Source organism: Acomys minous (assembly GCF_964271855.1).
Source record: "Acomys minous genome assembly, chromosome: 10".
Taxonomy (NCBI): domain Eukaryota; kingdom Metazoa; phylum Chordata; class Mammalia; order Rodentia; family Muridae; genus Acomys; species Acomys minous.
Window position 1 is genome coordinate 2,994,591 of NC_140491.1, and position 13,783 is coordinate 3,008,373.

Consider the following 13,783-nt stretch of genomic DNA (forward strand, 5'->3'; position numbering starts at 1 on the left):
TGAGCAAAAGTTTCTAGTGGATCTAATTCTGTAACTCCCCTTTTATGTAGCAATTATCCATTTTTGAATGAGGGGATTATTTCGTACATAGAGAACCTTTGTCCTAGATGGTAAGAAAACAGAACAAAACAAACAAAACAAAATAAAACAAACGCAAGACAGAAATAAATACTTGTTGATGTCGCCTGCTTCATTAAAAACCTTGTCCATCTGTCTGAACAATCTGTGGGAGCTCCCTATGTTTGTGTGAAGGTATGGTTTGCCTTCCTCCTCTTCCCTTCCCTCCCCTCCCTTCCCCTTCCCTTCCCCTCCATTGCCCCCCCTCTCTCCTCACCATGACCAGTGGCTCCAGATAGCAAGGCTAATAGTCTAAAAGATTAAGAATTAAAGTACAATAGACAGAGCCATCAGCCTGACAGTTACAAGTTAAGAAAGTTCAGAATTTCATGCTGTTACCAGTGACCCCAAATTGCAAGGCTACCAGCCTGAAAACTTGAGAGTGTGTAGAGAGATGCCAAAGAGCCACCAGCTCCTTTTGGCCCCCATCACTGATGCTCCTGTCCCCTCTCAGCCCCTCCTAGACCCCATGATGTAAAACCTATTTTTGTTGTTGTTGTTTCCTTTTTTAACACCTGATGTTTATTTTCATCTCTTTGTTTTTTTCCTAACTCATTTCTGGGGGACAAATCTGGGCTCTCTCACATGTGAAACTGCTGCTCTAACTCTAACCTGTGGCCGCAGTAGGTTTAAGTAATACCTTCTGCCATGCTTAGGATGACAATTTTCTACCTGGGGACTGTATATGCAAAAGTTTACCTCTGTATTGTAGCATACCTGTGAGTCCTGTTGAGCCTCTGATAGTTTCTAAATTGTTAAAGGAAGGGCTTTCTATGACATGAGGATCATTGGAAACCAATCTTGTGCAAAATGTCAACTCTGGAAAATATTTAAGTTGTACTTGACACCATTAAAAAAAATAGGCAGATAGGCTCAGCGGGAGATAGTTGCCTAGCATTTAGTATCTCTACATAAATAAAAAGCTGAACTGTTCTCATTATCTGACCAGAGATATTTGTATGTATTTGGAAATGTAGTTGGATTTAGGAAGGGTAGCTTTTCCCATAGGAAAGATAGAATAAATTAGGAATATAATTGATTGATAGATAAATGATAGATGTTACTTAGATAAATATAGATAGATAGATAGATAGATAGATAGATAGATAGTTTAATAGATCATATACTTGAATTTAGGAAGACAGCCTCTCTCGTAGGGACGATGGAATAAGTAGATAGATATATAAGTAGACATATAGATGATAAGTAGATAGATGGCAGATGATAGATTAGATAAATACATTAGTGATAGATGATATAGATATAGATAGATATGAGATGATATACAGAAAACATATGGGTAGGTAGTTGACAGACAGATACATACATAAATAGATAGATAGGTAAGTAGATGATAGCAAGATAAATAATAAACAGATATACAGGTGATAGGTGGATGAATAGATAGATGAATGAGTATGTAGATACAGATATGTAGGTGATTGACAGACAGACAGACAGACAGACAGGTAATAGATTAGATTAGCTGCACATGGACCTAACTTCTCAATGCTTTACAGGAGTGAGATTGCCAATGTGGAAATGTGTTTTCTATAACTCACTTTTAGACTTTGAAAGTTACTTAACCTCTCAAAATCCCAAACATATGATGCATAAAATAGGAATGAATCGACCAATGAATGAGACCAGTATTTGTAGATCTTGAGAGGCCAGTAAGCCCTGAGCAATCAATCAGAGCTTGCTGTAGTGGAATGATTTTTTTCTGATACTCTCACTTATAAAAGGAAAAGATTAACTTGTCCTTTGTATTTAATCTCTGAGTATATTGATTCAATCTCGTGGTGCATTGACTTATATACATTCACATGCACATCTTGGTTACTGCTCTCTGCAGATAGTGCCTTACTCTTTCTTCCTTGTGGAAGTTTATAAATTCAGAACAAGATTATTGTTCCTACCAGGCACAATGAAGGAAAACTCTAGACCTACACTGAATGTCATTGCATGAGTGATATGGCATGATTCCTGTAGTGAAAATGTGAGTGGAGGAAAATATCCAACGGGGCAATTGAGACAATTTTACTCTGTTAGCTACAATGATATATTTTACTATGTCAGTTCCTACTGCATGAACCAGTTAACAATTTCCTTTTCCTTAACAGGTTTTTTTCTCTAAAATATTTCTTTGAGTATATTGTTTGCTCATTGTATATTACCTCAAACCTTAGATTGTGATTAAAAAATAGAGCAATAATTTTAAGATATAATACAAAAGAATAAATATACTAACCTTGAATGAATATATTTTTGTTTCCTATATGTACCTTAGACTATTTATTTTCTTTTTGCAGAACTTGGAATTAATTTTGATCACATATGGCAGAAAACCTTGACAGTGCTAAACCCAATGAAGCCAGCAGATGGCAGCATCATGAACGAAACAGACCTTGCTGGGCCCATCCTTTTTTGTGTGGCTCTGGGAGCCACATTGCTTATGGTAGCTTCCAACAGCTAAACTGACATTTCTTGGCTTGTCTTTGTTAGGGCTAGTTTTGAAGCAATTTCTTAAAAAAAAAAAAAAAAGAGAGAAAGAAAAAAGAAAGAAAGAAAGAAAGAGGGAGAAGAAATTTGCTTTCTAATCATCCTGAGGAGCTGAGCTTGGATCCCATCACATTAAACTCTGCGTATACACAGCATGACAATAGCTGCAGCCCTGGGACCGATGGTGCCCACGAGTGAGCAGTGCACCCAGCCCAGCAGAGAGGTGGCCTGCAAACACACACACACACACACACACACACACACATATATATGTATATTTGAAAGACAGATAGATAATAGATTAGATTAGCTGCACATGGACCTAACTTCTCAATACTTTACAGAAGTGAGATTGTCAATGTGGAAATGTGTGTTTTCTATAACTCACTGTATATATGAACATGAACACACACATGTGAGTGACACCACCACCCCCACACGCATGCAAAAGCAGTTTCCTCTAATGCAGTTATAAATTTCAAATGTGGTTTAAAAAGCATGTGTGACTACATACATGCTTTTTGCAATGTTAAATTTATAATGCTAGCCAGCCAAGATACTGAATAAAATCTAGTTTCTGAGTGGCCAATGGTCATAATCTTTTCATTCAATATAACAGTACAGTGATAAAACGCTCCTTCCTTGTAATATATAAAATGTGAATACACTGTTAAACAGAGTTCCCACTTAATTCTTAATGCTTCCTTCTTCTCCTTTTCATAATAATGTGGTAGTCTTGATTAAACTGCTATGCAAGGGTGTGCCAATTAATCAAATAGTCAGAAACAATCATTTTAATATATGAGCTCATCTTTCTCTTGCAAGTCATTTGTAATATAACAGCTGTTTGTTTTTCTGTGAAGTACATTATGATCTCTTAAAAGACAATATTAATTTAATCATCAAGATCACTCTTGGATCATGATGCTAGTAGGAGTTATTTAAATATCTTTTCTTGTCCTTTAAATATAAACCATTATAAATGAAGAAATCTCAACAAGAGGTGATACAAATCAATTCTCCCTCTAATGCTGAATAACTATGACCTTAAAATATGCTCTGCACATTTTATACCTTCATTTCTTCACTTCAACACAAAAAGGGTTTACATTTTTACAAGAAACTCAAGTTTCTTGTAATTCTAAAATTATACAGAATATATGAAAACATTTATCATGCATAGTTTATAGAAGTATCTCATAGATTTTTATCATGAGTGATAAAAGTTAGCAGTGATAACGTCAGAATTACTGTTAATAGAAAAAGACCAACAATGACATTCCAAAACCTCAAACAAGATAATAGCTGAAGTCAGATTTTAGTCTGAATTTATTTGCTGCTAAGTCGCCTCTGATCTACCATTCCTCTGTAATTAAAAGTTCATTTCATAGACAATTACATCCATTATATTAATAAAAGTAAAACTAAATTCAGAATCAAAATTCAAATTCATTTAATATTTCTGGATATGTAAGATCATGCTTACCTTTTGCAGCCAGAAAGTAAAAGCAAGAAATAAGAAGGATCCGGGGCCCCAGTGTCCCCCACAGAAACATGCCTCTAGTGATGTCACTGCGCCATGCTCAACCCACCACTGCGCAGAGCACTGCAGGCACCTCAGTTCGTAGCACACAGTCATTAGTGAGTCACCCAGACCACAGCAACCACAGTGGTTCCTACTATCCAGTATCAACAGACGATGTTCTAGTGGGGCTAACAGTATAGCCCAAAAAGCAGTGGTCATGAGCAATACCAAGCTGTGGTTAGACCTGGCTATTGTGCCGCATGTCTGCCATTACAACACCCAGGATATGGAAGTATAAGGTACATGAACTTGACAAGACTGGACAGTTTAACAAGATCCTGTCTCATAAAAGAAGGCTCGGGGACAGCTCAGGGCAGAGCACTGGCCCAAAAGCTGCACGGCCTGGGACTTGATTAGAAGAACACTAAGTACTTTAGATCAAGATGTACTAAATAAGGTAAATTGTCTAGGGAGGATCCTAGACATGTGAGATAAAAGCCCAGATAATTTATATTCTATTTCAGCATTAAACTTTTGTTAGCATTTGAAACAAAATCTTAAAATAGCTGGGCGTGGTGGTGCATACCTGTAATCCCAGCACTCTGGGAGGCAGAGGCAGGCGGATCTTTGTAAGTTCGAGGCTTACCTCGTCTACAGAGCGAGTCCAGCACAGCGAGGGCTACACAGAGTAACCCTGTCTTGAAAAAGAAAAACAAACAAATAAAAGTAGCAGTATTACTGATGCTACTTATAAATTTCTAAGACTGCGTTAGGTGTTTTATTCTTCTGCTCAGTCAGTCAGCTATCCAGTGAACATGGGGCAAAAAGATGTGTTTTACTCCTGTCACTCTCTATAGACAAAGGATGGTTTTAAAAAGAAATCACCGGCTGGGTGGAAGTGGTGCATCCCTTTAATCCAATCCCAGCACTCAAGAGGTAGGGGAAGTTGTATCTCTGTGAGTTCGAGGCCAGCCTGGTCTACAGAGTGAGTTCCAGAATATTCAGAGCTAAAATAGAGAAACCCTAGCTCAAAAAGCAAACAAGCAAAAAAAAAAAAATCATCCTGGTAATATTTTATATCTTCTATATCTTCTGTAGCATTCATATATATATGTGTGTATATATGTATATTCATATATTTAGATATTACTTATTTTGGAGAAAGTATATAAAACACAGAATGCTCAGTGCCCTGGTGATGGTACTTACCCGATATTCAGTAGCATTGAATAGACGCTCAAGCGATCTCAGTGACACTGTTATTCTGATCTGCCCATGTTTGTTGTGATTTCTGATTGCTTTCTTTGCACTGTTTCAGGCAGGAAAAGCCCAATTTGGCTATGTATATGGCATGAGTGCCATCGGCTGCCTTGGGATTCACGCCTTGCTGAACTTGATGAGCTCCTCCGGGGTGTCCTGTGGCTGCGTGGCCAGTGTGCTGGGATACTGCTTGCTCCCCATGGTCATCTTGTCCAGCTGTGCAGTCTTTTTCTCATTGCAGTAAGTGTCTGTACTGATTGACTGATTGACCGCCCCACACACAATCTTAGCCCATGCCCACCAGCCCAGCTCAGTCATGAAGGTTTCTTAACATTTTGTCAGTGGAATTGGGGAATTCATGCCTATTAACAGCTGCACATAGATCCAGGGGGGAAAGTAGGTTAGTTCGGCTGGGGTGCTGTTTCTATATAACTGGTTTAAAGACTAAATTCAACCATGTAATATTTAAAACTTGTACTTTTAAGGTGTCACATTCTTCAATCTAAACTACCAACATGGGTAATATAACAACTGCAGAAATTTTACTTATTTGATTTTGGAAGAGTAAATGCCTGCTGAATTCTGATAAATTACTTCAGTGCCCAGGCATCTGCCTTCTAGGCTAGAAGCAACTGTTATTTCTCAGCTGGACTCCTCACAGTAGAGAATTCCCTGAAACCTCTATGAGGATATTAATTCTGGAGAACTTAACAGAATACATGCTCAGTCAATACAATTTTCACTTTTTCTTTCTTCACTTAGGAAGCTGGCATTTGCAATTCTAAACTATTCATAAGGATACCATAATGTGTTTCCCACAGCACTTTCCCAAAGCTCATGCATAACACTAACACTCAGTGACAGCAAGCAAGCAACTGCACAGTTACCCACCATGTCCACAAAACACTTGGAAACAAACACTTACCCTTGTGCTAGTTCCTTCATGTCCAAAGGGGATGTGACTTGCATTTTCTTCCTGGATGATGCAGCTTTTAGTTTATTATTGCTACATTGGAAGGAATGTTGTCATATAGAGAGTTTATTAGTATAAATATAATAAGGTTAAGAAGACAAAGACTTATGATAGTTTTGCTTTTACAAATATTTATTCTTATGAAACTATTTTTAAAATGTTTTATTTAACTAACGTATTCAGATTACAACTCAATTGTTAGCCCATCACTTGTATCCTCCTGTTCCTCCCTCCTTCCTGCTTTCACCCTATTCCCCTCCCCTAGGTCTAAGACCAAGGGGGACCTCCTCCCCCACTATATGGTCATAGGCTATCAAGTCTCATCTTGCTAGCCTGCTTATTCTTTCTCTGAGTGCCACCAGGCCTCCCCACCAAGAGGAGGTGGTCAAATATGGGGCACCAGAGTTCATGTCAGTGCCAGTCCCTGCTCTCCACATAACTGTGGATAATATGCTGTCCATTGGGTAGATCAGAGTAGGGGTTCAATATTTACTACTTGTATTGTCCTTGGTTAGTGCAATTGAGAATGATTTAAACATGCTTATTCTGTTTGAATATGGTCTTATCATTTATTATAACATTCTTGAGAATTACTGGAAAGAAATATTGCTTTATGAGTGAATACTCAGATTTAACAAACCAGCATGAAAGGAAATAGATACTATGAGAGTATAAACAGAACAAGTTATATTTACTGAGTTTTATCCATAGACAAACACTACTGTTTGTATAGCTGTTTGTGTTAGCAAGTCATTTGTTTACAGGGCTGTGCTATACAGAAGTTTGACATATTAATGTAGTTTGTTTTCTACAACTTGTCTGATGGGTTTTGCAAAATAATAATACTTTGGTGTACTATCTTAAAATTCGAAGTGCCCAAGGATGTTTTCGGTGGCTTTGGTATGTAGAGCATCTTAAATGACTTGGGTACTAGGGACAAAGAGAATACTATTCATATAAGTTAGATTTGAAAAATAACTAGACTTCAGATTTTTTTCATCCTAAAATTATCAGGGAAACATGTGTTAGTGTCTCCCCACTGTGACAAAATACCTGAGAAAATTATATTATCAAGTAGAGATATTTATTATGCTCTCAGTTTCAGGCCACGGTAGTTATCCTTTTTCTGTGAAGAGGTAGAAATGATGACAAGGAAGCTGGTGTAGAAGAGAGCGGCTCATCTTGGTACCATGGAGGAAGTAGAATGCCAGGCAGGGGCTGCTTGGCCACACTTCCCCCCCCCCATAGGTTCTGTCCCTCAAAGTTAGCTCTACCACTTCCAACTGTAGCTAGCAACCACACTAAATGGTGTGTTTAAATGGTTTGTTAAAATCCAAAACCATAACATAATTTAGAAATGCGTTACACAAAGTGGCAATAAAATGGCAATGCTGATAAATGGGACTGATTTTAACAATGGCTTCTGCTCCTGCTTGTTCTAGATTTACTAAAATATAGAAGTATTCGTTCTAAACAGTGGATTTAATGAAATACTTTGTGACTGGCTGAGGCCTTGTGAGTTCATTCAGGTAATCATTCTCCTTTGAAGTGGAGACTGATGCTGTGTACAGCTGTACCTCCTGCATTTCAGAGGCAGCTCTGACTCCCCCCTTTCCTCCAGGCGTAAGGCAGCTGTCGTCTTTGTCTCTGCTGCAGGGGCACCCTGGGAACTGTGTCAGCCCTGGTCATCATCACCTGGTGCAGCCTCTCAGCCTCTAAGATCTTCATCTCGGCCTTGGCTATGGAAGGACAGCAGCTTCTTGTCGCTTACCCTTGTGCCTTACTCTATGGCCTTTTTGCCCTTCTGACAGTTTTCTAAAGACTGCTTAATGTGGCTTTGCAAGAGCCTACTTGTTTGCCATTCAGATTTTCCTGGAAGTGCATCAGCACTCAAATTCAGTGAGATAACTTCCATTTTATTGCTGTTGAGAGAATATTAAGCAGAAAGGCAAAACAGCACTCAAGGGTGGTGCTCTAATAGCCTCCTTGGTAGGGAGGATGTTTTGATTTTTCAGCTTGGAGCATTAAAACACTTAAAATGTTTTGAAATATTAAGAGATGTAGTCTCAGTGCTGATAGATTTTTTTTTCTTAATAGGCATGTTTCTGAGAAATTATAAGTAAAATACCATCTTATGTTTAACATTGATTAACTCTATAATAAATATTTTTTAAACTTTCATGACTGTATATGGAGAAAAGTTACACAGTTGAACACTTTTGGGGAGTTTGGGGGTTTTATCTACACAGAGCCAAAGAACCACCTCCCTTTACCATAACTACTGCTATTCAGTCTCATTGAGATAATGTGTTGACTCTGCACATTTTTAGGTTCTCATTTCCCTCTCATCTGGTCTAAATGCTATGGGCTCTTACTACGGCTCCCCCTTGCATATATCCCAAGTAATTTTGCTGTATCCTCTCTAAAGAGATAGATGTGCCTGCAAGAACCTCCACCTGCTCTGCATTAGTGCCACTGAAGTCTGTGAAATGGTCCCTCAGCACTGCCCTCTAATCCTGTACTACATTTTTGTTTGAAATTTGTTTTCATACTAAGATGGTGAATGCCTTACTGCCCAACACTCTACTCTTTCGCTCTCTGATTTCTGTTATCTTGGTCCTGCTTTATTTAAAGCTTAAGCACCTAGATAATCGTTTCATCTCCCACCACATCCATCTGCATATAAGAGATTGAGCCTGTGTCGGCTGTGCTTGTCTTTCCCACGCTGTCCTCTCCACACCGCTGTTCTCCCCATCACCAGTATTTTCTCCCGTCTTCATTCCTAGAGGCACAGGATCATGATCTGGAGTCTTCTGACTCAAAATAAACATTTCAAGTGTGACCCATTTCTCTATCCATTTTTATAGAGAAGAATCTTGAAGGGTGGTCTGTCTACCTTATTACTTCCTCTGCACTCTTCCTGCCAGGGATGCAGAGACCATCATCCTGTTAACATGGCCACCTTTGTCAGATGGGTAGCAGCACATCATGCTGTACCCAACCATCAGTTTTCAGTTTCATCTCATTTGATGAGTGGTATTGGCTTAGTTGTTTTTGAGAGATTCTGGTCTGGTTGCTTTGTCTCATCATAGCATTCTTCACATGGATTCAGTGGCCAGTTTTCTTAGCCTTCTCCCCTTGGGGAGGGTCTTTCTTCCGTTAAGTCATAAATCTAATATTAAGTTATTAGCTGTGATTATTCGGTTAAGTAGCTGAATATAGTGACTCCAAAATTCCATCCGCACTGGTTATTCTCTTCCCTGAACTATTGTTATGTATCCAGTTTATATTTACTGCCTCCATTTGATTTTTCACATAAGCTCATACATGTTAATTCATATGATAAGCTCACCATCCCTTGACCTCTGTCCTGTCATCCTCATTCCTCTATAAAATCTTTTCATTTTTGTGCTAAGTGGAATGCTGATCACTTTTTTTTCAATATTTAATTGAGCCCTCCCTGAAAATGCTTTTCAGATGTGACCCTGTCTCCTGAACACTGCTTTGGTTTGGATAAGAGCTGTTTCTCCAAACTTCTTTGATGTGGCAGGATTGTCTCAACAAGTGTTTCAGTTACTGAGACATGAGTGGACCATGAGGTAGAGACATGGTCAGTGGACTAATGTGTTGGTGGATGCTTAAGTTGATGATTTCTCTGGGAGAAAATTAAAAACCAGGAGATGGAGCCACCTTGGAGGAAGTAGATCACAGAGGGCTTGCCTTTAAATGGCATAGCTAGCCTGTGACCCATTTCTGTCCTGCTCTAAGGTTCTAAGGTGAGCCTCTCAGCTTGGCCACATGCTCCTCACCAGGAGTGTGTGTCTCACCACACATAGGCAGAGACCAATGGTGAAAAAGTAACCACAGCCTGCAGCTTTAGAAACTCTGAGCCCCAAACAAATCTTTCTTTAGTTGTTTGTTCAGATATCTTGCCAAAGTGACAAAAAGTGACTGACACAAGCTCTTTCACCACACAGGCCACTTTAACTGCTGGCTCAGGAAAATCTATGCATAGACTTCTTTCTCCCATGCATTCTCTGCAGCAGGCTTATTTCTGCACACAGTATGTGAGAGCCTTTGAATATGTATATTTATTTATGGTCATACCAACCCAAGGCCCTTTTATGGCTTTCATTCGTATTTACAAAAGAAAATCCTCAACCTCCTTTTCACGGCTCAGATGCCTTCTAGTCGAAGGCTGGCCGTCGGAATGACAGATGGCATGCCCTGGAATCCGTTAGAGCTGGAAATCTTTGGCTCAGCCCCAGAACTTCTGAATTGGTGTTTGCATTTTAACAAGATCCCAGATGAGTTAGATGCACAATAAATTTTTAAAGTGCTTGCCTGTGTGATCTGGCCTTGTGACATGCTTTGTCGTTCTAACTTCGCACCTCAAATCCGGTCCCCCTTCTGCACCAGGCTCACTGTTGCCCTCACACTACAGGGTGTATCACCTCTGTGCTTCCCCTGTTTACTTGCAGGGTGCCTCCTTCCGGTCTTTGGTGTTATTCAGCGCTCTGTTCAGCACTTCCCCGTCTGAGGCCTTCTTGTGTTGTTTTTTCTATCAGTACACCTTCCCCCAGCTTTGCTGCGTTCATTCTCCTCTGTTATACACTAGGGTAACTGAAGTTGCCTAGTCTCAATATACCTTCATTCTTCACTTCTCTGCTTTCTCTCTCCTCATCCAGAAGATAAACACTTTGAAGCCCAAATCCCTATCCATAAGCAGCATTTCTGATATATAACTTTTGCTTCTGTTTTGTAAAGAATATTTTTATTTGCTCTTGAAATGTTCTATTTCTATTCATGGGGTGAATGAATGAATAAATAAGTAAATAATTGACACAGTGATTGAAAAATTAATGCCTGTAAAGAATAAGACAATTGAAGCTGACCCATAAGTATGAGAGAAAAATAAGACAAAAGAGCAATTAAACAGTAAACAAACAAACAGGGTAATTATAAAAGTGTGAGGCTATGGATATGCAAGCATTCCGACAGGAATTGAGGACTGCAGATACGATGTACTTCTTCAGGTTAGCCGTCTACTAATAGACAGTTAAGTGTAGAGGTTTCTCAGCCCTTTCTGTATGGGATGAGATAGCTCTACTGCTGTGCTTTATGCAAAGCAGTGAAACGAATATACCATTCACCGCATACTTTTTACATGAAAATATACTGTTACTTAAAGAAATCCTCAAATTTAGGACTAAAAGTTGTATTCTTTGGAGAAGATATTTGGTTAAAATATTTATAGATAATTTTTAAAATTCACAATGTAGCTCAACATGTTTTCTCTAAAACTAAGCATACAGAAAATGTTTTATTTTTTACTGTAAAATTCTTTGGCATCTCTATGAAAAAACAAATGCTAAATATTTTCATTTAGTAAGAAATAAGGTTAGAATTTTTTTGTTGGGATAAGGGTATATTTTATTTAATAATAAAAGATAGAATTGTGAATTAGCTAAGAAACTAATATAATAGAAAATATAGATTCTCTATAGGAATATAAAATTTATAAAGTATCAAGGACATATTTTAAGAAAATTTGGTTATATAGACAGATATATTATGAATCTATATGTAAATTGAATTTTATGAAGAATTTCCTGGTTAAGTATGTATATTTAATATAATTTTATAAAAAATTATAAGAATTTGGGAGTTAAGGTGATTCTAAAGTTGATATATGTGTAAAAAGAGTGAAGCAAATAGTCTATAAGTTTGTTTTGAGAATGAGTTAAATAAATTATTCACTTCTATGACTGAATGCTAAGTAAAGTAAAATATTTTTGGAGAGTAATGCCATGAGGCAATGCATGCAAATAAGTTTTTACTTTTTATATGTTTGTGTTTTGTTTTTTGTTATTGTTGTTTTGTTTTTTTCTAGATAGAATCTCACTATGTAGTCTAGACTGGCCTTGAATTTACTGTCATTCAAGTAGCTGAACATTTTTACTCCTCCGGCTTCCATTTCCTGAGTGCAGGATTACTTCACCTGCACAGCAAGCTAGGGTTTTACGTGTTGCTGTTGGAGGAGGAGTCAGGAGAGGTTGGCCTAAGTGCCTCCCACATGTGTCAGCACATCTGACTGCCATGATAACTGTGAAGTGCTACTGTCATTGCCTCCATGTCACAGCTAGAGGTGCCAGGTGCTCAGTCACTTGCCCGAGTTCCTCAGCCGGGGACTAGAACGTGGAAGCAAGAGGCTCAATTCCACAGCCCCTGATCACAGTGCAGCAATTCCTGTTCTCAAGGAGTGACATGTCTTCCATTTGCTCTATTTAGATTTGAATTTACCCTTGACCTTGGGGCACCCTGACAGGGACTATTGGCTGGAGCTGCTGGGGAGAATGGCTGAGTGGAAGGCAGAAGGCCGGTGCCTGACAGGGGTAGAGTGGCCCGAGAGACTCTGGAGTCCCCTGCTGAACTCCAGTTGAAATCAAAGAGGCTAATTCAGATCTAGCTGGCTTTTGAATATGCACTTCACAAAGCACAGTTCTTTTCCCCACTCCAAGAAAGGCCTGCATCTCAAATGGTATATACTCACTTATATCAAAACACTAGTCCAAGGGATAGGTCCCATGAAAAACTTACCAAGAAAGTGGGTCAGAGGGGAGGACATCCTATTGAGACTTTAGGCGAGAGTAGCATGGAAGAATGGGGAAATAGTAGGACCCACAGGGTCCTGGAAACCTACAAGAAGAACTTTATGACAGGTAGATCTGGGTCCTGGGGTTCTCCTCAAACTAAGGCACCAGCCAAGGAGAATATAGGCAGTAAACTTCGAGCCCCTACAAAGACCTAGCCGACGAACATGATATTCTCCACCCTTGAGTGAAGAGTGAGATCTGACTCTCACAGGAAATCTGGTGCCCCTTTTCTGACCACGTCCCCTGGATGGAGAGGCCTGGCGGCCCTCAGAGGACGAATAGCAAGTTACCAAGAAGAGACTCGATATTCTAAGAGCATATATAGGGGGAGGAGGTCTCCCTCAATTACAGACATAGGGGAGGGGAGAAGGGGGGAAGTGGGAGGGAAGGAAGAATGGGAGGAAACAGGGTAAGAGCTAACAATCGAGATGTAATATGAATAAATTAACAAAAAATGTAATATAAAAAAAGAAAGGGCTGCATCACATAGAATTTGAGTGTTCTCTTTACTAATTCACAAAATCTGGATTTCAGCTGTGGCCACACGTATTTATAAAGTCACAAATAATGCAGTGAATGAGAGCACACTTGGACACGTGATAGAAACAGATCCTTTTACTTTAATGCTTCCCATTAGTTTTTCCCTTTCCCTTCTCCTCAGAAGTGTTCAGTCTTTTTTATCTGGAAATGTAACTTTCTCCCTCTCTCTCTGTCTTTTTTTCACTTTCTGTTTTACTGGCTGTATGAAAG

At 39.0% G+C, this 13,783-nt stretch overlaps 1 protein-coding gene across 12 annotated transcripts in view; it reads left to right on the top strand.

The window, feature by feature from the left end:
* The window catches only part of YIPF7 (Yip1 domain family member 7), a 332,610-nt gene that overhangs the window by 203,089 nt on the left and 115,738 nt on the right, over positions 1–13,783 (top strand). For 8 of the 12 annotated variants that reach the window (XM_084799696.1, XM_084799695.1, XM_084799694.1 and 5 more), the window contains 3 exons: positions 2,430–2,575; positions 5,463–5,644; positions 8,034–11,796. In XM_084799696.1, the coding sequence (XP_084655822.1) occupies positions 2,430–2,575; positions 5,463–5,644; positions 8,034–8,196 (491 nt within the window). In that variant the 3' untranslated portion in view covers positions 8,197–11,796. Of the gene's footprint in view, positions 1–2,429; positions 2,576–5,462; positions 5,645–8,033; positions 11,797–13,783 lie in introns of those variants that run through there. The other 4 variants (XM_084799697.1, XM_084799690.1, XM_084799689.1 and 1 more) reach the window with 1 other exon arrangement.